The 24,589-nt window shown below is 37.2% G+C and overlaps 1 protein-coding gene across 3 annotated transcripts in view; it reads right to left on the reverse strand.

Annotated features, from left to right (window-relative positions):
• SH3GLB1 (SH3 domain containing GRB2 like, endophilin B1) overlaps positions 1-24,102 on the reverse strand; it is a 49,866-nt gene extending 25,764 nt beyond the window's left edge. Inside the window, exons 1-6 of one of the 3 annotated variants that reach the window (XM_027536661.1) lie at positions 23,673-24,089; positions 11,973-12,114; positions 8,809-8,937; positions 6,037-6,170; positions 4,466-4,558; positions 435-473 (exon numbers count right to left, since the gene is read on the reverse strand). In XM_027536661.1, coding sequence (XP_027392462.1) covers positions 435-473; positions 4,466-4,558; positions 6,037-6,170; positions 8,809-8,937; positions 11,973-12,114; positions 23,673-23,744 — 609 coding nt within the window. In that variant the 5' untranslated portion in view covers positions 23,745-24,089. Of the gene's footprint in view, positions 1-386; positions 474-4,465; positions 4,559-6,036; positions 6,171-8,808; positions 8,938-11,972; positions 12,115-23,672 lie in introns of all 3 variants that reach the window. The other 2 variants (XM_027536660.1, XM_027536662.1) reach the window with 2 other exon arrangements.
• Between the last annotated feature and the right edge of the window lie 487 nt (positions 24,103-24,589).

Here is a 24,589-nt window from a genome sequence, read left to right on the forward strand (position 1 = left end):
CTGAAGGTACTGTGAAGCAAAGTAAATTTGTATACCTTATACTTTTCTCTAAGTCAAGTAAATTTTGTTAATTTTCTTTGTCAATTAATATCTTTGAATATCTGTCAGTCAACATAAAAAATTAACATCTTTTATTGTATATAAAAGGCAATATATATTTATGTATAAATTCAGACTCGAGAATCTGAATTTGGTGTAGCTGAATTTGTCAACTAGAACACATAATTTCTGTTCTTCAAGTTCCAGTATTACTTCAGCTAGCATTCTCTGTATTTTTTGTTAGACTAATGAATGCACAGCTTCAACTACTTTAGACTTTTACATGTAGATAATAGCAAGAGAAGGCACTTTATTCAAGATGTAGAAAACACAGTAGGCCAACAAACCTTCAGCCATTTTACATGCAGGAGGTTGAGCATGTAAGAGAAATTTACCATAATGTTATCTCCTTCAAGGCGTGCTGAGTTTAGTTGCTTAAGTGCATAGGTAAGAGACAAAGAACACATTACACCAGTGAACAAAGTGAAACAAGTTACTTCTGCACAACATACAAACAAGTATTAAGAGCTGATAAGATGGTCTTCTACTTAAAAAAAAAATCCAACTAAGTAAATTTTGTTTTGTCAATTAATATCTTTTAATATCTATGTCAATTAACATAAAATTAACATCTTTTATTGTGTAATAAAAGGCACTATATATTTATGTATAAATTCAGACTCTAAAATCTGAATTTGGTATAGCTGGATTTGGCAATTAGAACACATACTTTCATATTATGATACTTATTCAATTTTTTTCAAAAGATTCAAGTCTTCAAAGATAAAAAAAACATGGCTGATGCTTGATTTTAAATTGGAATTATTTGGGGAAGATGCATTACTTTAAAAACTGCCACAATCACCTAAAGTTTTATCAAATTTTCACCTATGAAAGTCCTTCTGTCTGCCCACAATTTCCCTATTCAAAGATCATTCCTATTTTATTAGTGTATGATGCCTTCAACCACGTTCTCTTTCAATCAGCCTCAGCCAGGTCTTGGCATACCCTGAAGAAATACGAAAGGCAAGTCAATCCTTGTATTTTTAAAACTTTAAATTCTAATATGTGTACATTAAAATTAAGATTATATGATGGTTCTATAAATTCACTTGGTTTTTAGATTAAAGGCACAGACTTCTGTAGAAATTGTGGAATTCATGCTTTTCAACTGTGGTGTTGGAGAAGACTCTTGAGAGTCCTTAGACTTCAAGGAGATCAAACCAGTCAATCTTAGCTAAAGGAATCAGCCCTGAATGTTCATGGGAAGGACTGATGCTAAAGCTGAAGCTCCACTACTTTAGTCACCTGATGTGAAGAACTGACTCATTGGAAAAGACCCTGATGCTGGGAAAGGTTGAAGGAGGGAGGAGAAGGGGACGAGAGAGGATAAGATGGTTGGATGGCATCACCGACTTGATGGTCATGAGTCTGAGCAAGCTCTGGGAGTTGGTGATGGACAGGGAAGCCTGGTGTGCTGCGGTCCATGGGGTTGCAAAGAGTTGGACACGACTAAGCGAATGAAGTGAACTAGACTGCTGTGGAAATGGTTAGATGGACAGAGGGACATATTTGCTATATTATGTTAGTGATAATGTATTTTCCATCATGTTTGGATACCCGAAAGTAGCAGACAGACGTCTAAACCTCTCAATATCAGAGAGCTTTGAAACCAGATGATTTTTTTCTTTCCATTAACGATACTCTAAAATGATTTTTTAAAAAGCTTATACAGACTAAGATTAGGTTAGTAATGTCAGTGCCTTATAACTTAGACGCAGAAGTTATTTGTTTTTGCTCCTCTTTATACTATTTTCAAAGCTGTACTTGTTTTCACTGTAAAATATTCAGGGAGGTTTTCTCTTTTCTGCTCATTGGTGTATTTTTGAGAAATGTCTTTGATATTGCTTTACCATTCTTCAACATATTAACTAATAAAATAGGTTAGTAAGGTCACAATATTGAATACAGGTGTAAATATTTTACTAATAAGGCTAAATCACCAAAAAATTCAATCTACTATGCTAGATTGTAAAACTGAGGGCAGCAGAGATTTTGCAGCGTTTATATACTAACTCCTTCTCAGCAAAGCAACTTGCACAAAATTAGCATTAAGTAAATCTAGAATTTAAAAATAGGTCACAAGAAACTGGGAAACAAATTTTTTAAATAGTGCTGATATTCACAGGTCTCAAACCTTACTTACAGAGAAACTGGTCACAAAACAATCTGAGGAAATTTATACAAGGAAGTAAAATCAAAGAAAGTCTAAGGTTAGAGTAACTGCCCCAGCCACCAACTAGGAAGCATGAAATGTGTCAAAGGAAAAGTAAAAAAAAAAAGGCAAAACAAACTCCTAGTGGTTTCATTTTTTTCTCTATTCTTCAAGTAAAGGGAAGAGAAATACAGGGAAAGGAAAAAAATAGATCACAAAATACAGGCATGCCTCAAGGCTTTATGTGATAACAAACTAAGAGGACTTTTCCTTTCCAAAGTATTTCAGACTTACTGCTAATAAAGTTTGAAGAAAAGCAAGTTGGTTATCTAGAGGGAAAGAATACAACTAAAATCAGGAAATAGGAATTTTTGTCTAGACTAATATTTTTAATATTTAGCTACAGTTAAATTTTGTTTCATGTATTATATAAATTCTAGAAAAGCTGTGTACAAATGAAATTGTTGAAAAAGTCATTTGTATAATCTTATTTTTAAATGTAAATTCTCCGAAAAAATTTTTTTCTCAACAATACAATGCAGAGAGATATTATCAACATCTTTTCTGGTTATATCAAGAGGAAATATAAATTTTACTAACAGTGGTAAAATAATTTAGAGTAGTCATAGGACCTTGTGTACTGTTGAAACAATGATTTTCTGGAACTTTTCCAAGTAAAAAGTAGACTACTGTTATCTTGTAATGGTGCTTGTTAAAGAAAGTTTTGTGCTGACATTTGACAATAGTTTTTCCATCATCACTAGGCACATAAAGGCATTTCAAATAAAGATATTCTGTTCAAACATTTAATTCCCAAAAATCCTTATTTAATGTTTTTTCTGATTATGAAATTAGTATCTTAAAAACCAATTCATATTTTACTAAGTTTATTATTAGCAACTTTAGAGATTAATATCCTATTTTAGAGTCTCTTGCCATCTCTGGTATTTAAAGTTCTGATCTGCAAAAAGCTTGTTCAGGGAAGTTAGGCTATTCTTTATGATGAGGTCCTGTAATTCTGAGGTGAACTAGCCAGTGATTTTGAAATCAATGTCTTGTCAAAGATAATTCTCCAGCAGTAGCTAATTAAGAATCTTTAAAGGGCAACTGTCTAGAAGAAAATAATTTATTCTGCTCATACAAACTGCTGGGGTAAATCTCGTAAGATATCATTCTCCAACACCAAGTCACTAGTTTTAAATTTCACTCTAAACCAAGTCTTTTCCACAATAAGAGAGCCACAACAGACTTCCACCAGCACCTTGGTAATATGCTCCTAAGGCAGTGACTCTTGATGACAGTAGTGGTAGTGAGTTGGGAACAGAAGGCGGTGGGAATGTCACGTCTCTTAACAAAACATATCCCTTTGCTTGTTAAGAATGAACTTGTTAGCTTCATCTAATAAATTCAAACTTGTTTATACTGTGCTCTAATTCAAGTCTGATTAATCTCTCTGAACTTTGGAAGAGACTTAAGCTATATTAAATTAGAGGCTTTATAAATAAAATCTTTAAAGAAAGTTTTACATATATATCTACTTATATATCTTCACATATATATATAAAATCACTGAACTACTTTATTTATCATATATCCATTCAATCCTAAAAGACCACTCAGAAGTTGGTTTTATAAAAAATATACCAGAACTTATTTATCTAAATGGGATTCCTCTCCTTCAAATCAGCCACCTGGGAGTCCATGCTGCCACCGTCTGAATGTTTTTGGAACTATTCTTGGTGACAATTCCTTTAGTCAGTTTGAATCACATGTGGAAAGGCAGTCATATCTAATTTTTAAGGTACACATAAGCATTCTCAAACTTGACTCATTCTCATCTTAATTACTATCTATTTTTCTCTTTCAAATAAATCTATCTCCAAAAGACTTATTTTCCATTACCATTGAGGTTATCTGCAAAATATGACACAGCTTTTTAGAAGCTCTTATAATTTTTATTTTTTTTAGCAATAAGTGGATTGCTAAAGTAAGAATACTGACATCTCTTAATATGATTATTGTCACTGATTTAATGTATTAAGTCCTGAAAAGTCCTGAAAAGTTTAAAAAATACAAAAATAATATCCTAAAGTCCTATTCTAGTCTTAATGATAGACTGTAACTTGCATAATATATAAATGAAATCTTCTACAAGACTTAAAAGTTATTAACCTAAAATGTTTTTTTATTTAAAAACAAAACAGTACTTACTGATGCTCTAGTTTCCGCAGCTTTTGCTTTTTTTAGTCTTGTTTTTGCAGCATCCAAATCCAGTCTCTTATTTTGTAATAGTTTCCTCTCTTTCTATAAATATAGGAAAGAAAATAAAGCCTAATGATGTTAAAAATCCACTAAGAGCACACACATTTAAAGTACTATTCTCCCATTAAACAATCATCTGATGAACAAACATCTATGATTACAAAATTAGCCATTAAGTGACCTTTCAGGTGTCAGACTCCATTTTCTCACTATCTGCAATTTAAAAACGATAGAGACATTCTAGATCTGGGAAAGATGGCAGGTGATGGTAGAAACAAAGGAATATTAGTTTTAATATTCTGTGATTTTGCTCTTTGTTGAGGAATGCCTGGCAGTATCTTCTTGGTTGTCATAATTTGGGGACGGATGTTACTGGCATCCACTGGGTAGAAGCCAGAGACACAGCTACATATCTTACAACGTAGTACAGTTCTTACAACAAAGAATTACTTGAACTAAAATGTTAGTAGTGCTCAGCTTGAGAAACTGTTTCAGCCTGTTACAGATAATCTAGGAAGTACCTAAGGTGAAGAAGGTAGAGGCCCTAGGGCAAGGCTCCTTGCAACCCCGTGCTGCAGCACCACAAGCAACTCTGCTACTCCGAAAACAGAATTTCACATTTATTTAGAATGAACCATGAATAAATGTTAGTATGGTATCTTAGAATTCCTCAGGGGAATGTTAAGCTTCTTCATAATATACTAGTTTATAAGATCTTACTGTTTGCTTTGTTAATTCTTAGATTCCACATATCAAATTTCATCCTGTTGATAATATAATAGCTTTTCAATCATATTTCATCTTTGTGATTTTTCCTTTGTTTCAGGCCAAACACTTTTTATACACAGATTCAATGTAAACATACTAAGTTTCTATAATAAGAAATATGAAAATTAAGTTTGAAGGAGTATTTACAATAAAAATCTTGGGAAAAAATATTCACCTAGGACACTACTCCCCATCATTTAAAACACAACTTAAACTAAAAAAATAGTAGACTAATAGATTAGGTTTGGGAAGTGATTTTTTTTTCTTATATTTAAGAAATAAAACACACCTGTGTTAAAAGAAGATAATAGACTTCTACGGATACAAAAAGACAGGAAGTCTAATAGCCAGAAATATAGCTTCTAGTCATTATGATTCTGGCTTCTAGTTTAAATGTATGGCTATACTATGACAATAATTTGTGCCACATTTTAATAATCATTCCAGGAATTTGTATATAGATTTCAGGGCTGATAATGAACAAAAATGGATGTAAAGACATCTCAATAACACTACAGGGACATAGAAGTGGAGTCTGTATCATTAATAATCCTCTATTTTGGTTAGTTTTGTATTCTGTTGCATTATACATCTTGCTACACTGTTTAGTTCTTCTGATTATTTAATTCTTCTAATCTGCTATATCTACAAAGTCATTAACAGTGCAACTGCTCATTAAAAACGACAAGTTTTTAACCTGTAAGTATATACCTAAATTGTTTTACTAAAAAAATGAACATTTTCCAACTCACAGCAATTGTTTTGTAATCGCCTTCTATAAAGTTTCTTAACGGAGTGAGAAAATTTAAGGCTGAAGTTTGAATCAGCTCTCTGTCTGCTGTTCCAATTCGTTTTTGTGTTTCTCCACATTTAATAAGGGCGTTACCTGCAACGGAAAAAGTTTTTTGTTTTTTTTTTTTTAAAACACTGTCTGGTAATGTCAGAAAATCATGTTAAGATAAATTAGCTATTTGATCTGCCTTAAAGTTAGTTGTTACTTGTTTACTCAAGTAAAAATCAAATAAAATTAATTGTAGGTAAGATAGTTTTGGGCTTCCCAGGTGATGCAGTGGTAAAGCATCCACCTGCCAGTACAGGGGATGTAAGAGATGCGTGTTCAAACTCTGGGTCAGGAAGATCCACTGGAGTAGGAAATGGCAACCTGCTCCATGATTCTTGCCTGGAAAATTCCATGGACAGAAGGAGTCTGGTGGGCTACAGTTCATGGGGTCACAAAGAGTCAGACATGACTGAGCGACTGAACACACACATACATAAAAGATAGTTTTATTTTGAAAGTAAATTTAAGATTATAAATATGTAAGTGAAAATGACAAAGATAAATTCTTTATCATATCATAGTTAATTGTACTAACTCTACCAACGGGACAAAAGAGGACAGATACACTTAAAAATATTTATAGTCAAAGCTCAAATAGTACAGATATGCTTATAAAAGTATAATTCTTAAAATATGTTAATAAGTAGACCAGGTAAAAATTCTTCTGTTCCTATATTTATGTACTTATTTCAAGTGTCTATAAATAATAGTATACATTTGTATCTTAAGTTAAAAAAAAAAATCTGTTCAGCAGCACACACCACCTAGTATTTAAATAGGACAAATTCAGTGGAAAATAGAGAAAAAGAGAACCTCAAGATAGGTTCTAACTGGAAGTAGGACTCATCTACCTCTAATAAGCTTTAGTTCTGTGGATCTTAATTCCTTTATGTTCGGATGACATAAGATCTAATTTGTAAGGAAGGTAATAATATAACTTGTAGTTAAGAGCTCAATTTCTGGATATAGATCTACATTTGAATTACTAGCTCTGTGTGATCATAGATGAACTATGTAACCTGTCTAAGATTCAGTTTCCTTGTTCTTACACAGAGATAACAAAATTTACAAGTAGGATTTAAGTGAGGATTTACTAAAATAATATTTATACAGTGCTTAGCCCAATTCCTGGAGTATTCAATTGCTGCTGCTGCTGCTAAGTTGCTTCAGTTGTGTCCAACTCTGTGCGACTCCATAGATGGCAGCCCACCAGGCTCTGCCATCCCTGGGATTCTCCAGGCAAGAACACTGGAGTGGGTTGCCATTTCCTTCTCCAATGCGTGAAAGTGAAAAATGAAAGTGAAGTTGCTCAGTCGTGTCCGACTCTTCGTGACCCCATGGACTGCAGCCTACCATGCTCCTCCGTCCATGGGATTTTCCAGGCAAGAGTACTGGAGTGGGGTGCCATTGCCTTCTCCGTTTCAATTGTTAGCTATTATTAATTACTAATAGATTCACAAAGCCCAATTCCAATAATCAGGGTACATTCAGTGGAATTATTAGAGGTATAAACAGGTTAAGCAGGTTAAAAAAGAAAAAAAATTTAGAAGGCTTTTGAATGTTTTTGCTCTACTAGACCTTCAGCTTGGTGAAGGAAACAGCTGGGTCATTCATGTACCTTTATGACCCCTGCACCTAACTGAGTTTGGCATAAGAAGGCAATTACAAATCTGATCAATATATAAAGTTTTCCTGAAATTTACAGTTAAAATTTAGAAGTAAAACTATAGAAATTTAAAGCATTTTCAGACTTCTGAAAGAACTGTATTTTGAAGAACACAGTGTAAAAAAGTTTCAAAGTTGTATATCTACAAGCTAGTTAATGGATTATCAGCATTCATTACTCAGGTCCTTCTGACATAAGGACTACTGAAACTAGGTTCATTTAGTCTCAGAATTTATGTGCTATTATAAATCAGGTGGCTTTCCCAGGAGGTGCTAGTGGTAAAGAACCTGCCTGCCAATGCAGGAGACGTGAGACAGGTTCGATTCCTGAGTCAGGAAGATCCCCTGGAGGAGAGCTTGGCGGCCCACTGGGGTATTCTCATCTGGAGAATTCTATGGACAGAGGAGTCTGGTGGGCTACAGTCTATAGGGTCGCACAGAGTCAGATATGACTGAAGTGACTCAGCACACATGCATGCATAAATCAGGACTATGTATGTAGAAAATCACTTAATTTACCTATCATTTCACAATCCAAATAAAGACCAATTTCTCGCAGAAGTATTAACAAGCATTCAGAGATAACCACTGTTAACATTTTTGTGGTATTGACATTACTTGTGTAATAAAAGCACTAGTTCAAACACTTAGTTTGTGCCATGCACATTATAGAAATAAGTTCTCAGGAAAGCTTTAAAAAGAAAAATCAACTCAAGGAGACACAAACAGAAACTGCAATATATCTCAAGAAGTATAACAAAGGAGTTGTAAGATTCAATGGGAATACCTATTTAGACCTAAAAAGATAATGTGAATTCTCAGAATATATGCTTAAATATATTAAGTCATACTGTATATATTTGGTGGTTATGTTTATCACTTCATCTAAAATTTTAACACAAAATATTTGAAGTTAAAACTGATTCTACTAATACTAGGTAAATGTTAATGATGTCTCTAAGTAAGTAAAGATCTAAAAGTAAAGATATCTCTTAGCAGACATTTGCCTTTCACTTACCATATGCTGTTCCAGGGCCAAACTCAGTCCCTGCATCAATCATATATTGTCCCAAAAGTTCTGGGTTGTTTATACGACTTGGAGCTTTTCTATCCAGTTTCTCATAAACAAATTCTTCTATCCTGGCATCTAGAAAAAAAGTTTAAATTACCAATGATTTCAAAAAGCTATTTGAAAGACTGTTGTTCCCCTGCTAGCCATTTATCACTTTGTAAAATAAATAAGAAATTAGTATGCTTTCAAGTACGTATCTTAATATATACTTTTTCATTTGCGTGTTAGAATATTATATAACTCTAAGAAACTTACATTTAAAAAATATGATAAAATATTTTGGCACAAAAACATTTTAAAATGAAGTGCATTTCCCTGGTAGCTCAGACAGTAAAGAATCTGCTTACAATGCAGTAAACCTGGGTTCAATTCCTAGGTCAGGAAGACCCCCTGGAGAAGGAAATGGCAACCCACTCCAGTATTCTTGTCTGGGCAATCCCATGGATAGAGAAGCCTGGCGGGTTCCACAGGGTTGCAGAGAGTCAAACATGACTGAGTGACTAACACTTTCATTTTTCAAGACTATTATAAATATTTTATGGGATTTTAAGTTTCAGAAAGGGTTGGTACTCACTTCATATCTAGTGAAGCTGCCTTAGACCCATTCATATAGTGTCTAACTTTTACTTTTTGAATATATGTTTACAATTTTAAAATCAGGGATTTCCAGCTATAAAAATATGGATATAAGGTCCCTAGAGAAATTGAAGAGTTGTATACTTCTGCCACTGTTACTGTGCTTTAGTTTGCTTATATGCTCAATTTCCCTCTTAGAGGTTAAATATTGGGAGTTTAAGGAGTGGAATAGTCCAGACTTAGAATAGTCTACAGAGATCAGCAATATGATTTTTTGGCTTAATTTTATTTAATTATGTTTAAAGTATATAAATATCTGAGCATGTATTCATTCAAAAGATTTTATCATTAAAAATAAGTTTAAAACACAAAAGGTTAAGAGCAGTAATAGGAGTTATCATAAATGAAAAGAAAAAAAAATCATTAAAATCTGAGTAAACTCTTGGTTATCATATTTAAGAAATTCACATTTACATTGCTACCACAGTGAGATATTTCAGAGACAAATAAGAAAGTAAAAGTTTCCAGAAAAAAATGCTTAAATATAAATTAAAATTATGATCCCAAAAGAAGTTAAATAGGTTCCTTCTAAGCACCTCACATAATTCCTCCACAAGTTTCACACAGTGCACTGAAAATTTCAAAAATAAGTTGAACCAGTAACAGAAACATTTCAGAAGCTGGCAAAAGTGTTCATTTTAATAAACAAAATATGCTGTTGGAACAATACTTGGACTTGTGGTAGACTCTGGTGCAGCATCAGAAGAGTTTTTAAGTAAGAATTTAAAAACCTTTAAATTAGTTAAAACCAAAATGAGTCAGCTGAAAACAAAACCCCTTAGAAAATGTTAACTAATCTCAGAATTTCATTTTCTGACTGTGAAAGTGATTCATATCTTTGCCACCTGTTTACCCACTTGGTCAAAAGTTTAAAGCCAAATCCTATGTTGATTTCATTCAGTTCAAAAAAAAACTGGTGTATTTTAAATAAACATTTCATTTAGGGTATCAAAAAGTCCTAATAAAATCTTAACAAGAAATGCAGGCAATTCCACTATAATGCAATGTACACTTCTGAAAAAATCCTAGGTTCTGGAAAATCATATACTAAAAATAACAGGGCTTACAGAAAAAAGATTCGGTCTAACCACTTAAAATCTGTGTAACTTTATAATGAGAGCACAAAATAAAACACAAAAACAACTGTTACTAAACACTGAAATAAAATTATGTGAGCTACAGTAATTCTTTCTACTGACATCCTTTCCAACACTGTTGGTGACATTATTTGCCAACCACAAAAACATGCTGTAGGATAGACTATATATTGGAGGAACTATGGCTAGAGCAAAAAACAAGAGGAAAAACGTCTACTGCTTTCTTTTGTTTTTTTTAGGTGCCACGGAGCCTGGTGGGCTGCCGTCTATGGGGTCGCACAGAGTTGGACACGACTGACGCAACTTAGCAGCAGCAGCCTTAAATGAGGAAGATATAACACACAGTGTCTAAAGACAATGGGCCTCAAAGAGTAAAAGGACTATTTTAAAGTCACCACAATTTAATTAAAATGCCACAGTATTTAGTATAGTGCTTGGGCTTCCCCAGTGGCTCCACATTATAGAATCCACCTGCAATGCAGGAGATGTGAGTTCATTCCCTGGGTCTGGAAGATGCCCCAGAGAGGGAGATGGCAATCCACTCCAGTATACTTGCAGGGAAATTCCACGGAGAGAGGAGCCTAATGGGCAGTCCATGGAGTCGAAAAGAGTCTGAGCAATATACTGCTTAAGGTTTATATAACAGCAAAAAGTTTAAAGCTTGGAGGTAGTATCTGAAAGAAAGTTTATGGCATTTCACGACATGGTCACAATAACACTGGGGAAAGGGAAAAGGAAGGCAGGAACTGTTGCTGTCGATTTTGTCCTTTAGTTTTGATCTGTAAAGCTCCCCGTCAATATACCTGGTTCTAGTTCAAGTTCTACTTTTAATTAGTTATGCTACATTGAACAAAATGCTAACTTGTAAGTTTCAATTAAAACAATGATTGTGCATCTTATTTGCCAGGTTATTGAGTTAGGTGATCTGAAAAGTCTTATGGGGATGTCTGAAAATCAAATGGAGTAATTTGTGTAAAAACATAAAACTTAAACATTAATAATTGGTAACTGCTTAAGTTTCTATGTAATTTTCCCTTAATTATATAGGGGCAGTTCTCCCCTGGATGAGGAAGGAAGATTATCTCACAGGCTTTCATAACTCTTAAAATTCCAAAGCTGCTGCCTGGAATTTCAATAGGATTCTCCAAAGGCCTTAAAAACATTAACTCTCAATTTCTTAGAGGATACCCAATGAAGTGTTTATCACCCTCTTTACCAAAAACACACATACAAAATAACATAGACCTCAAAGCCATAACCAGAAAATGTTTCCCAACAGCCATTAAAACTTCTTAAAAAACACATTAAAAAACCTATTAACAGTATTTTTTAATAAGATTAGTCAATAATGTAGACAAAAGGTAAAAAGTTTCTTACTTGGATTTGGCTGCAATAACACTTCAGTTTGTTTCATTATTTTTTCTGTCCATATTTTGGTACATTCAGCTTTGCTAAGGAGGTTCTCTAAGTGAGCATCCAATTCTGTCTTCTCTGCCTGGCCAAGCTTTTCTTCTGTGAACTGTTATTGATTGTATAATAAAAAAAATTAAATATACCCCAAATACACTTTAGGAATCTATATCAGTAATTAAAAATAAAACTCAAATCCAAACAATCCTGGACATACAAATAATTGTTCTTAAACTGTTGCATATGAAGGCTGTTTTTTGCCCCTCTTGTAATATATCCATACCTCTTAGGATATGATAACCCTAAGGCACTCAGGATAATCATATCTCATAGTTAATACATATCCTTAGTTCTGCTAAAATGTATGGTGTGAATGATAGAAAATTTGCCATACTATTTTGTATATAAATAAAGTATATAAATATTTTTTACATATAAAGGTAGGATAACCAATCATAACCAGTAAACATTTTTGAGCCAGCTGGATCTGAATTCAAATCCTGCTGCTGCTGCTGCTGCTGCTGCTAAGTCACTTCAGTCGTGTCCGACTCTGTGCGACCCCATAGACGGCAGCCCACCAGGCTCTGCCATCCCTGGGATTCTCCAGGCAAGAACACTGGAGTGGGTTGCCATTTCCTTCTCCAATGCATGAAAGTGAAAAATGAAAGTGAAGTTGCTCAGTCGTGTCCGACTCTTCGTGACCCCATGGACTGCAGCCCACCATGCTCCTCCGTCCATGGGATTTTCCAGGCAAGAGTGCTGGAGTGGGGTGCCATCAAATCCTGACTGTACTGCTAACTATGTGACCTAAGCGAGCTTTTGAATATTTTTTTCCTCAGGTATCTTTCATTGTAAAAGAGGTACAATACATATCTTAAAGTGCTTTAAGAATTTAAGTAAGGGTATGTACGTACATCACTTTGTTCAGTGCCTGGTAATTATTATTTTGAATTTAAAAAGGGCTATTATGACACCACCCTTATGGCAGAAAGTGAAGAGGAACTAAAAAGCCTCTTGATGAAAGTGAAAGTGGAGACAGAAAAAGCTGGCTTAAAGCTCAACATTCAGAAAACGATGATCATGTCATCTGGCCCCATCACTTCATGGGAAATAGATGAGGAAACAGTGGAAACAGTGTCAGACTTTGTTTTTCTGGGCTCCAAAACCACTGCAGATGGTGACTGCAGCCATGAAATTAAAAGATGCTTATTCCTTGGAAGATAAGTTATGCCCAACCTAGATATCAGAGTCACAAGCAGAGACATTACTTTGCCAACAAAGGTTTGTCTAGTCAAGGCTATGGTTTTTCCTGTGGTCATGTATGGATGTCAGAGTTGGACTGTGAAGAAAGCTGAGTGCCGAAGAATTGATGCTTTTGAACTGTGGTGTTGGAGAAGACTCTTCAGAGTGCCTTGGACTGCAAGGAGATCCAACCAGTCCATTCTGAAGGAGAACAGCCCTGGGCTTTCTTTGGAAGGAATGATGCTAAAGCTGAAACTCCAGTACTTTGGCCACCTCATGTGAAGAGTTGACTCACTGGAAAAGACTCTGATGCTGGGAGGGATTGGGGGCAGGAGGAGAAGGGGACGACAGAGGATGAGATGGCTGGATGGCATCACTGACTCGATGGACGTGAGTCTGAGTGAACCCCAGGAGTTAGTGGTGGACAGGGAGGCCTGGTGTGCTGCGATTCATGGGGTTGCAAAGAGTCGGACACGGCTGAGCGACTGATCTGATCTGATTATGTTTAATGTGGCTTTGTATCATTGGCATTTTAACCACATCTAGTTAGACAGGCTTCTACGGGATGTTCTGAGAAACTATCATTTAACTTGTTTCCTTAAGATATGTTCCAGCAGTTGATTTATGGATTAACATTTGGAACATCCTGCATTGCAGGTGGATTCTTTACCAACTGAGCTATCAGAGAAGCCCAATTCATACTACCGAGGCATCTTTTTAAAGATCATAAAATGTAGTTAAATAGACTCAACGTATCAATTTTTATTATCTTGAGTATATTTGTTTCTGAGGAAACGCAGCAATGCCCATACAATAACAAAGAGGTAAAAAGTATTTCTGTGTAGATTTTATGGAGACTTCCGGACACTTTTAATTAAATACTAGAAGCAATGACTCAGGCTGTTTATCATGAATTGTTTTTCTCTAGAATATGTGGTTTTCCATCTAAACACAAGTATATCACTATCACTAACACTATACTCATTAGTCATGACTCTTCTCTGGTGGCTCAGACAGTAAAGAATGTGCCTGCAATGTGGGAGGTCTGGGTTGGATCCCTGGGTTGGGAAGATCCCCTGAAGGAGGGCATGGCAACCCACTCCAATATTCTTGCCTGGAGAATCCCCACGGACAGAGAAGCCTGGTGGGCTGCAGTCTATGGCGTTGCAGAGCTGGACCTGACTGAGCGACTAAGCACACAGCACACATTTCTGTATAACAAAATTTAATGTTCACTTTTTCCCCCTCTCATTTCTTGAAATATCTTCTGTAGTTCCATTTTTCTGAATTTTATTATCTGTTTCTTTCAGCATCCTTCTTGGTCTAATACAGATTTCAACTGATTATCAGTCAGCATTTTTAGCTCAAAGGTCCTTTAGAATGTTATTCTTAGACTTCTGGTACACCCTCACTAAAGGTCTTATTCAAGGCCTAGAAATAGCTGCAATAGCTTTTGTAAAACTTTAGGTCTTTTAAAGACTGGCCTGTAGCCAACCCCTGCGTGGAACTGAGAACAGCAGGGCAGACCGTAATTCCAAAGCAATTGCCTAGGCTTGTACAGTTGCAGCGCACTGTAACTGAGGATAGTAGAGGCACTGGCAAAAATCAAAACCCTGACCCCAAGGTCAGCTAGGTAATGACGCAATCTAATTCTTAAGAGAGATGCTGGTGTTTTTTATAGATCCCTGAAGATTCTAAGCAACAGACCTACCAAAGGTACACTTTAAAATTTTACATATTAGAAATCTGCCTCCCATGGTTATTTCCCAGATGAAGCAACATCATTTATAAAGGATGATCTATCAGTAGAAAAAAATTCTCCACTTAGCTCCTTAGTAAGCAGGTATATCTAATATTGTATTTGTTCATTCCTTTCATTCTTCCAACAAATATTTATTAAACACCCAGGTATATGCTAGGCATTATTCTAAGCACATGGGTTTCAACAGCTAGAAAACTGACAAGCTTTGTCTCTAAGGAAACTTAAATATTAACAAAGAAAGACAACTAACAAGTACATACATAATTTGACAATAAGGATACTAAGATAAAAAGATGGCGGACAGATGACCAACACAGGGGGTCCTATTGTTTCTTGATCCAGGGACTGAGTGATTTTATGGAACCCTTAAGTATGAGTGAGACAGTTTGATTATAGGAGGCCTGTTTAGAAAATAGTAGTTCTATGGGAAGGACCATGTATTTAACTACCAATAATAAATTCTGATGTTTACCTGCTTTTTTCTGAGAGTGAAAAACAGTTGCTCTGCATTTTGAATCAAGTACTCAAAAAAAAAAAAATATTGTTACATAGGTTAAGAATCATAAATTAAGTGAAGAAATTGAGAATGGTTTAAAGTTTTGCCCTAAAATGTCAGAGTTGGGATTTAATCTCATATCTGTTTGAATCATAGTCTTATTATACTATGAGCTACCCTCTCAGTAAAATACTTGATTTCAAGCAACTGATATTTTTCTATCACATTACCTAAACGTATTCTGTGCTTCCTTGTTTGTTTCTTTGTTCATAGCACTCTGGTGAGCTGTATCCTATAGCTTACCTCTCCTTCCTATATAATATTCAATAATAATCAAATTAAGGATTAGTTTAACTCTAGCTAAAAAATAAAATAAGGGGGAGGAAAAGGGACATAAGAGCATTGCTAATGCCATCACATATTTAAGTTGAAAAAATTTAAATTTTATTATTTAAACGTACAACTGTAAAAGACATATTTCCCTTAATTTTTACCATTGTGGGGACTTAAGGATTTTTTTTTCCATTGTTAATCACAAGGTATGACATTACAATAATAAAACAGTACAGTATTTAGTACACCAAATTTCCTCTAAAACATTTTAAAGAACTATAGAAAATGATGTTACATCAACTAAATTAAGGAGAATTATTAATCCAAGATATTTATGGAGGATACACATATTTTTCTTCTACTGTATGTGAAATATATATTTAGCATATAACATGGTTCTTGCCCAGAACGATTTTATGATCTTGTTGTTGCTGTTGTTTAGTCGCTAAGTCGTGCTGGACTCTTTGCAACCCCATGGACTACAGCACGCTGGGCTTCCCTATCCTTCACTATGTCCCAGAGTTTGGTCAGATTCATATCCATTGAATTAGTGATGCTATTTATTTATCTCACCCTCTGTTGCCCTCTTTTGCCTTCAATGTTTCCCAGTATCAGGGTCTTTTCCAATGAGTTGGATCTTCTCATCAGGTGGCCGAATTATTTGAGCTTCAGCATTCAAATTATGATGGTATCTTTATCAGAAGGACAAGACTTTTTTTTTTTAAAGAAAGATCCCTTTCCTAATTATCAAAAATTTTAAATTTTACCCTAAAAATTTCAATTTTCAAAATCCCTAAAGTCCAAAATCATTTCTGACTTTATAGTCAATTAGTGATGATAGTTGTTCACTGCAAACCACACTTGATTTTAAGCATGTATTAATATTTCAATGAGTGTATAGCAGTACCATTTAATAATCAAAAGCTTCTGTGAAAAACAAGCTACAGTGAAAGTCAGAAAGCAAAAAAATCATAGAAATTGAAACATCACGTTCTCTAAAATGTAATGTGATGTGGTATTCTTTCATAATATTTCATTAGTAACACAGTACAATGACTCGAGAAAGTTCAACCCTCTCTTTTTATATATTTTCTCTAAACACTGCTTTAAGAAAAGGATTGTCTTTGAGTCAGCCACATTATGCCAGGTACTGTAATCCTTCCTTTACTAGCACAGGCACATAGCCTATAGTATGAAATAAGGAGCCTGGATTCTATGCTCCAATTTACTAGAGAGAAAAAAGGACAAGTGAAAATGCTGTGTGATCAAAGACATCTACTAACATAAACTCTAACCATCAATTCTCTGGGTAAAGTAATTGTGTAAAAGAAATCTAAAGTTCTTGGAGGCAAATGTATAACACAAATTCTGAATGTATTAGTGAACTCTAAACTAGATATTGAGAAGAGGTAGCAAGAATACACAGAAGAACTGTACAAAAAAGATCTTCACTACCCAGATAATCACGATGGTGTGATCACTCACCTAGAGCCAGACATCCTGGAATGTGAAGTCAAGTGGGCCTTAGAAAGCATCACTACGAACAAAGCTAGTGGAGGTGATGGAATTTCAGTGGAGCTATTTCAAATCCTGAAAGATGATGCTGTGAAAGTGCTGCACTCAATATGCCAGCAAATTTGGAAAACTCAGCAGTGGCCACAGGACTTGGAAAGGTCAGTTTTCATTTCAATCCCAAAGAAAGGCAATGCCAAAGAATGCTCAAACTACCCCACAATTGCACTCATCTCACATGCTATAAAGCAATGCTCAAAATTCTCCAAGCCAGGCTTGAGCAATACGTGAACCGTGAACTTCCAGATGTTCAAGCTGGTTTTAGAAAAGGCAGAGGAACCAGATTATCAAATTGCCAACATCCGCTGGTTCATGGAAAAAGCAATAGAGTTCCAGAAAAACATCTATTTCTGCTTTATTGACTATGCCAAAGCCTTTGACTGTGTGGATCACAATAAATTGTGGAAAATTCTTCAAGAGATGGAATACCAGACCACCTGATCTGCCTCTTGAGAAACCTATATGCAGGTCAGGAAGCAACAGTTAGAATGGGACATGGAACACCAGACTGGTTCCAATAGGAAAAGTAGTACATCAAGGCTGTATATTGTCACCCTGCTTATTTAACTTATATGCAAAGTACATCATGAGAAACGCTGGACTGGAAGAAACACAAGCTGGAATGAAGATTGCTGGGAGAAATATCAATAACCTCAGATATGCAGATGACACCACCCTTATGGGAGAAAGTGAAGAGGAACTCAAAAGCGTCTTGATGAAAGTGAAAGAGGAGAGTGAAAAAGTTGGCTTAAAGCTCAACTCTCAGAAAACTAAGATCATGGCATCCAGTCCCATGACTTCATGGGAAATAGATGGGGAAACAGTGGAAACAGTGTCAGACTTTATTTTTTGGGGCTCCAAAATCACTGCAGATGGTGGTTGCAGCCATGAAATTAAAAGATGCTTACTCCTTGGAAGGAAAGTTATGACCAACCTAGACAGCATATTCAAAAGCAGAGACATTACTTTGCCAACAAAGGTCTGTCTAGTCAAGGCTATGGTTTTTCCTGTGGTCATGTATGGATGTGAGAGTTGGGACTGTGAAGAAGGCTGAGCGCCGAAGAATTGATGCTTTTGAACTGTGGTGTTGGAGAAGACTCTTGAGAGTCCCTTGGACTGCAAGGAGATCCAACCAGTCCATTCTGAAGGAGAACAGCCCTGGGATTTCTTTGGAAGGAATGATGCTAAAGCTGAAACTCCAGTCCTTTGGCCACCTCATGTGAAGAGTTGACTCATTGGAAAAGACTCTGACGCTGGGAGGGATTGGGGGCAGGAGGAGAAGGGGACGACAGAGGATGAGATGGCTGGATGGCATCACTGACTCAATGGACGTGAGTCTGAGTGAACTCCGGGAGTTGGTGATGGACAGGGAGGCCTGGCGTGCTGCGATTCATGGGGTTGCAAAGAGTCGGACACGACTGAGTGACTGAACTGAAACTAGATACTTCTCAATTGGTTCTTAATTTTGGCTGCTCTTTGGAATCAAGGGAGCTCTCAAAAACACTGATGTGAAATCAAGTCCCAAGGATTCTAATTTAACTGGACTGAAAGTATAGCTGAGACTGAGAACTACTGTTTTAAGCTCATACATAATTATTTTAATATCAGGTTAACAAACCATCTTCTATCTAGTTGTTTACTAAATTAGTGAGAATAGCACCAAAGCATGTGAACACAGTTTTCGGTAACACTAAACATGCAGAGTTTTTACAGAATGAGAAAATGTATGGCCTTTGAATACAGTGTATTTATTAGAGTTTCAGAGACATGGCAAAGTTACTGCAATTTAAATTCTATAAAAGAAATGTTACACATATATATGGAATTCAGAAAGATGATAATGATGAGCATATATGCGAGACAGCAAAAGAGACACAGATGTAAAGAACAGACTTTTGGACTTTGTGGGAGAAGGCGAGGGTGGGATGATTTGAGAGAACAGCATTGAAACATGTATATTACTATATGTGAAATAGATTGCCAGTCCAGGTTCTATATATGAGACAGGGTGCTCAGGGCCAGTGTACTGGGATCACCCAGCGGGACGGGATGGGGAGGGAGATGGGAGGCGGGTTCAGGATGGGGAACACATGTACACCCATGGCTGAGTCATGTCAATGTATGGCAAAAACCACTACAATATTGTAAAGTAATTAGCCTCCAATTAAAATAAATAAATAAATAAAAAAAAAAGAAGTGGAATTTCAGAATTAATTTAAAAAAAGAAATGGAATGAGAGAGAGTGGAATTCCTTCCACATAGGATTTGACAGGAGTTGGTGGAGGCCAGCATCAGAATTTATCTTCATATCTCCAGCTTAGATACACTATTGTGCTTGCTAAATCAGATGAAAGATAAAGGTTAGAGTTACAACTAAAGTTTAGAGACTTTCCTTATCAGAAAACAGCTGGTGTTCATCAATTTTATAGTGTAACTTAGCAGTTAAAAAAAGTTAGAAAATGAACTCTCTTCCTTTAGTAATTTAGTATGAAAATATTATACAGATATAAAGAATATATATCATTTAAGGATGGTGAGCAAAATTTTTTGCTTCAGTATCAATTCTGAATTAAAAATGTACCCATTTGAAAGATTTATCAAATGAAGAACAAAAATTTACAAAATGGAAATTTACTACAAAGAATAATTATGACAAATTGAGAGTAGATTATGAAGTCCTTGAGGGCAGTAACTGGGGTGTCATTCATCTTTGTATTCTTCAATATCAAGTACTAAGGAGGTACTCAATAAATATAGGTTCAATTAATGAGTTTAATATTTTAGATTACCATTAAATCAACCCCAACATCAGCATATATAATGATAGAAAAATACTAATGAAAACAATTATTTAACATGTTAAATGATTCAAAGAGTAAACTTTGCATATAGCTACTATTTGCTTGGCTAAAATGACATAAAAATTAAAACCAAAAAAGAACACAAAAATCATGCTGGATACCGTGAGAGGGGAATAAGATGGGAGAGTTGATTCCTTAGGTCATACGATCTTATTAATGACATGAAAGCCATAGAGTAACAACATTTTAGACATGTTAGAGACCCTACATAATAATTCATTAGAAGAAAAATGCCACACGATCATACATAATTTAAGAATGACACAGGAATTGCCACAGGTATTCACATCAAGTTCTTGCGGTCTAAGATGGACTTCAAGTTGTATTCTGAGGGAAGGAAAGGTTACAGAAAGGGAGTGGAAAGCATTCAAGATGAATTTAACTGTATGAACAAAAATCTAGAGTTAGAAAAGTACAAGATATTTTTGAAATTAAAAAATAATTTGATGCAAATACAGTGTTTTACATGAGGAGAGAAAAGACAAGGCTGGAAGGAAGTATTTAATTCTCAATTAAGGAATCTGGACTGAAAAGATAGGATTTTAATGGCTTTCAAGACACTTTACCAAGGATAAATTACCTGATCCTTTTGTATTCTATTGAAGGCATTACGAACAATAAAAACACCCAAACAGACTGTTAGGGAATGATATACCCCTATTCATTTATACATTTACCTTACTTTTTAAAGTACTAATGTATATAACCATATTTTAAAAGAGTGAGAGTTCAAAGATGGGACTCATTTATATACTTAAATAGTCTGATTTTATGTTTTAAAATAGGGAACATGTTTAATTTTTAAGTTAGAATTTGTAAGTAAAATGAAAGAATATGGCAGTTGTCTAACCAGAGAATGGCCTATTCCTTAAGGTGTAATTTGATTTAAACAGATTTAGAAATATCAAAGCTAAATTCCATCCCGACTGTTCTTATTGCTTATACTGAGTAACTGGCCTAGCTCTTACACTATTCTTAGCATTAAATCTGGCACTTTGACACTACACTGGTCAACTCAATTTAGAGTAGGAACTCAGTTATTGACTACCAAAATGAGAAAGCAGTGTTTTGTTGAAAACTACACACAGCACTCCAAATTGCACATTACACTTTGGAACCATCTTTATTTCCTTACATATTTTAAAAAATTGCAGAAAACGTGAAACATGGAAGTATAATGGTATAATAACATCTCATGAACCCATAACCCAGTATGAACTGTTTGCCAATGTTGTTTCAACTACCCACCCTTCCTTCTTCTGAAACATTTTAAAGCAATTCTCAGACATGATAGTTTACAAATATTTAAAAATGTACCTCTAAGAGACACAGACTTAACATAAAAAGACGTATCAAAGGAGCCTGCTCCTCCTATTTTTCCCTTAGTAAGTGGCTCAAGCCAAAACCTCAGAGTCATCCTTGACTCATCTTTCTCTCATACTTCAGAGTCAATATAATATGCAATACTGGTTAGGTTTTGAACGTCCCCTGCTATCATTCTTATTTACGTTCTATCACCTTTTGCCTGTCTTATGGCCACAGCTCCTTAACTAGTCTCCCTAATATCCCTGCAACCTCAGATTCTACACTTGCTACCTCTGCCTGATCTGTCACTTTCTTGAGGTCTTTTTGCATTTGAACCTATTAGAAAGGCTTGCCCTTACCATCCTGGCAACAACCACTACCCCTGCCCTTAACCTATACCTTTTGGCCTTTTTCTACATCACCGCCTGATGTATTTACTTGTTTGTTTTTTGCTGTTAGACAGTAAGCTCCAGGAGCGCAGACATTATGTTGATTATAAAACACTAGTGTCCAAAATGGTAGTGACACACAGGCATGCAGTAAGCACTTAAGTATTTAAGGCTGAAAATTATTTGATAACTATCAGATTAGAATTTTAAAACTTCTTCCTAGAAAATTTGAAACAAGTAACTGAAATTCATTTGGAAAGTACATCTTGAGAGCTTTGCCAGATTTTAAAAATCGAGTCTATCAATTATTTAAATCAATTTGTAATATATATGTCCTATTTAAGAAGTTCTGATTATGTACCTGAAAACATATCTAAAAAAATATGTATGTATGTATGTATGTATGGCTGCTGGGGCGTGTGGGATCTTAGTTCCCTGACCAGGGATCTAACCTGTGCCCCCTGCAATGGAAGCATGTTGTCTTAGCCAGTGGACTGCCAGGAAAGTCCTCTAGCTGTATTGAAAAGAGTGGGATTAAGCAGTGCCAAATCTGCATTCAGCACCTAGAATCACAGGGAATCAGCACTAAAACAACACCAAAAGCTCACAATATAGGCAGCCACTACCCTGCTCTAGTTCTACCATTTTTTGCCAAAAACGGTGCAATGTAAGATTAACTATGTGAATAAAACTGGAGTAAAGGGGACAAGGAAAGTAATAATGCAATACACATGATTTACATTTCAACTTGGCATGTTACATAAGAAAACTATTTTTGTTTTTTCTTTACAAAAGAGAATCTTGTTGCTACTGTGACTGTCATTAACTTAAAACACCAGACTGTTTATAACCCGTGTTGTGGTGAAATTTACATCTGTTCGTAGATTTAACTTAGTTGGCATAATGTGGGTGATGACTGTAGAAAACTGTCCAAGTTCCCTAGAACCGACACTTCCTTTATTTCTGAATACGATGAGACAGTCAACTTTCCCCCTTAAAAGTGTTACTTGAAAAATGTCCCTGTGACTATAAGCACAACATGGATCTTCTTCTTGCTCCCTGCCCTACGGTCAGCGCTTCCCATTTCGAAAGTGAGTGGGAAACCCCCCAAGCTCTGTGGCTCTGGCAGTCTGGACGCCAAGTGGCGATCTCCATTTCTGCCACGGACAGCCAAGACCGGGAACCTTCCTCTCAGGGTGAGAGGACGGCAGGGAACTGCGTTGGCAGCTCCCTGGGTTGAGGGGCAGGAAAAGGAAACTTCCTTCTTGGACTTGGCGAGGAGAGAGGGAGACGAAATGAAAAGGTGGGGGTGGTGCAAGAATGGTCTCTACTACCCCGCGGACTCGCAAAGCCTCCGCCCGCCCGGGGAGGGAGGGCACACGAGCAGCGGCGCAGTGGGGTCAGGAAGGCCGGCGGTGCTGTGCTTCGGCCCGAAGCCGAACTCAAGGTGTCCTCCAGAGAAGGGAGGAAGCTCCGGGCCCTGTGCCCACTCCGCCTCGCTTCCCCGGCAGCGGCAGTTGGGCAAGAAGCGTGAGGAAAACGGCCGCCAGGCCCAGAGGGGCACAAGGCCGCGCCCATCACCCGGGCCTCCGGCCGCGGCAGGCCAGACGGGCGGTCGGTGAAGCCGGGTGCAGAGGGCGCGGCTGTCTCGGGCGACCCCTCCCTGTCCCTCCTGGGCGTCGCCACCCCTTCTTCCCGCCGCGGTACCTGCACTGCACGACTGAGGAAGGTGCCCGCGTCGGCCGCCAGCTTCTTCACGTTGAAGTCCATGATGTTCATCCTGGGCGTCAGCCGGACGGAGCAGCCGGCTGACCTAGCGGGGAGATGGAGGCGCCGCGGCCGGGCTGGGGCGCCGGGCAAGAGTGGCGGGGGCAGACGTGGTAGGTGGAGGGAGGCGGCGCCAGCCTCGCCGCCGCAGCTGTCGTTTCCGTGAAGGGGGAGAGAGAGGGTGGGGCGAGGGGAGAGAACAACCGCCTCGAAGCCGGCCGCGCGTCCAGGCGGCAGCGGCCGAGACCCAGGGCCTGTGCCGCCTGGAGAGATGCCGCTAACTTCGGCGGGCTTCGCGGTGGGCTTGCGAGACACAGAGCAGCGTCCTGGCCTTTCAGGGCCGGGTCCCCAACCGAGGAAGCGAGAGCGGGCCTCGGGGCGGGGCCTTTATAGAGGTTATCGCGGGAACAGCGACCCCTTCAGGAGCGCCGCGGCTGAGCGGCTGAACGCGCCCGGAGCGCCAGTTCAGCTGGGGGGAGGGTCGCGTTCGTTGCTAGGGGCGCGCCTCCGAGCGGCTGTGGCGCTCGGTGTTTGTGCTTAAGCCCCTGGGAACCGCGAGCAGAGAGAACCCAAACTCCCCGTTTTGTTTTAAGTGAAAATATGGAAACTGTAGCATAGAATTACAGTATGTGAAATTAGAACCAACAGTTCCCTGTCATCTTGAAGCACCCGCGCCCTACTGTTTCCCTGACGCCTGGATGGCACGCGGCGAACGTTTGCAGAATAGAGTTGAAGTTAAATGTTCCCACCGAACCTATTTTTCATTTATTCAGCATTATCGACTATCCATCTTGTACCAGAACTGAATCCTGTGCTGCACACACCGTGCTGAACAAGATTGTCCCTGCCCTCAGGAA

Source organism: Bos indicus x Bos taurus, chromosome 3 (genome assembly GCF_003369695.1).
Source record: "Bos indicus x Bos taurus breed Angus x Brahman F1 hybrid chromosome 3, Bos_hybrid_MaternalHap_v2.0, whole genome shotgun sequence".
Taxonomy (NCBI): Eukaryota; Metazoa; Chordata; class Mammalia; order Artiodactyla; family Bovidae; genus Bos; species Bos indicus x Bos taurus.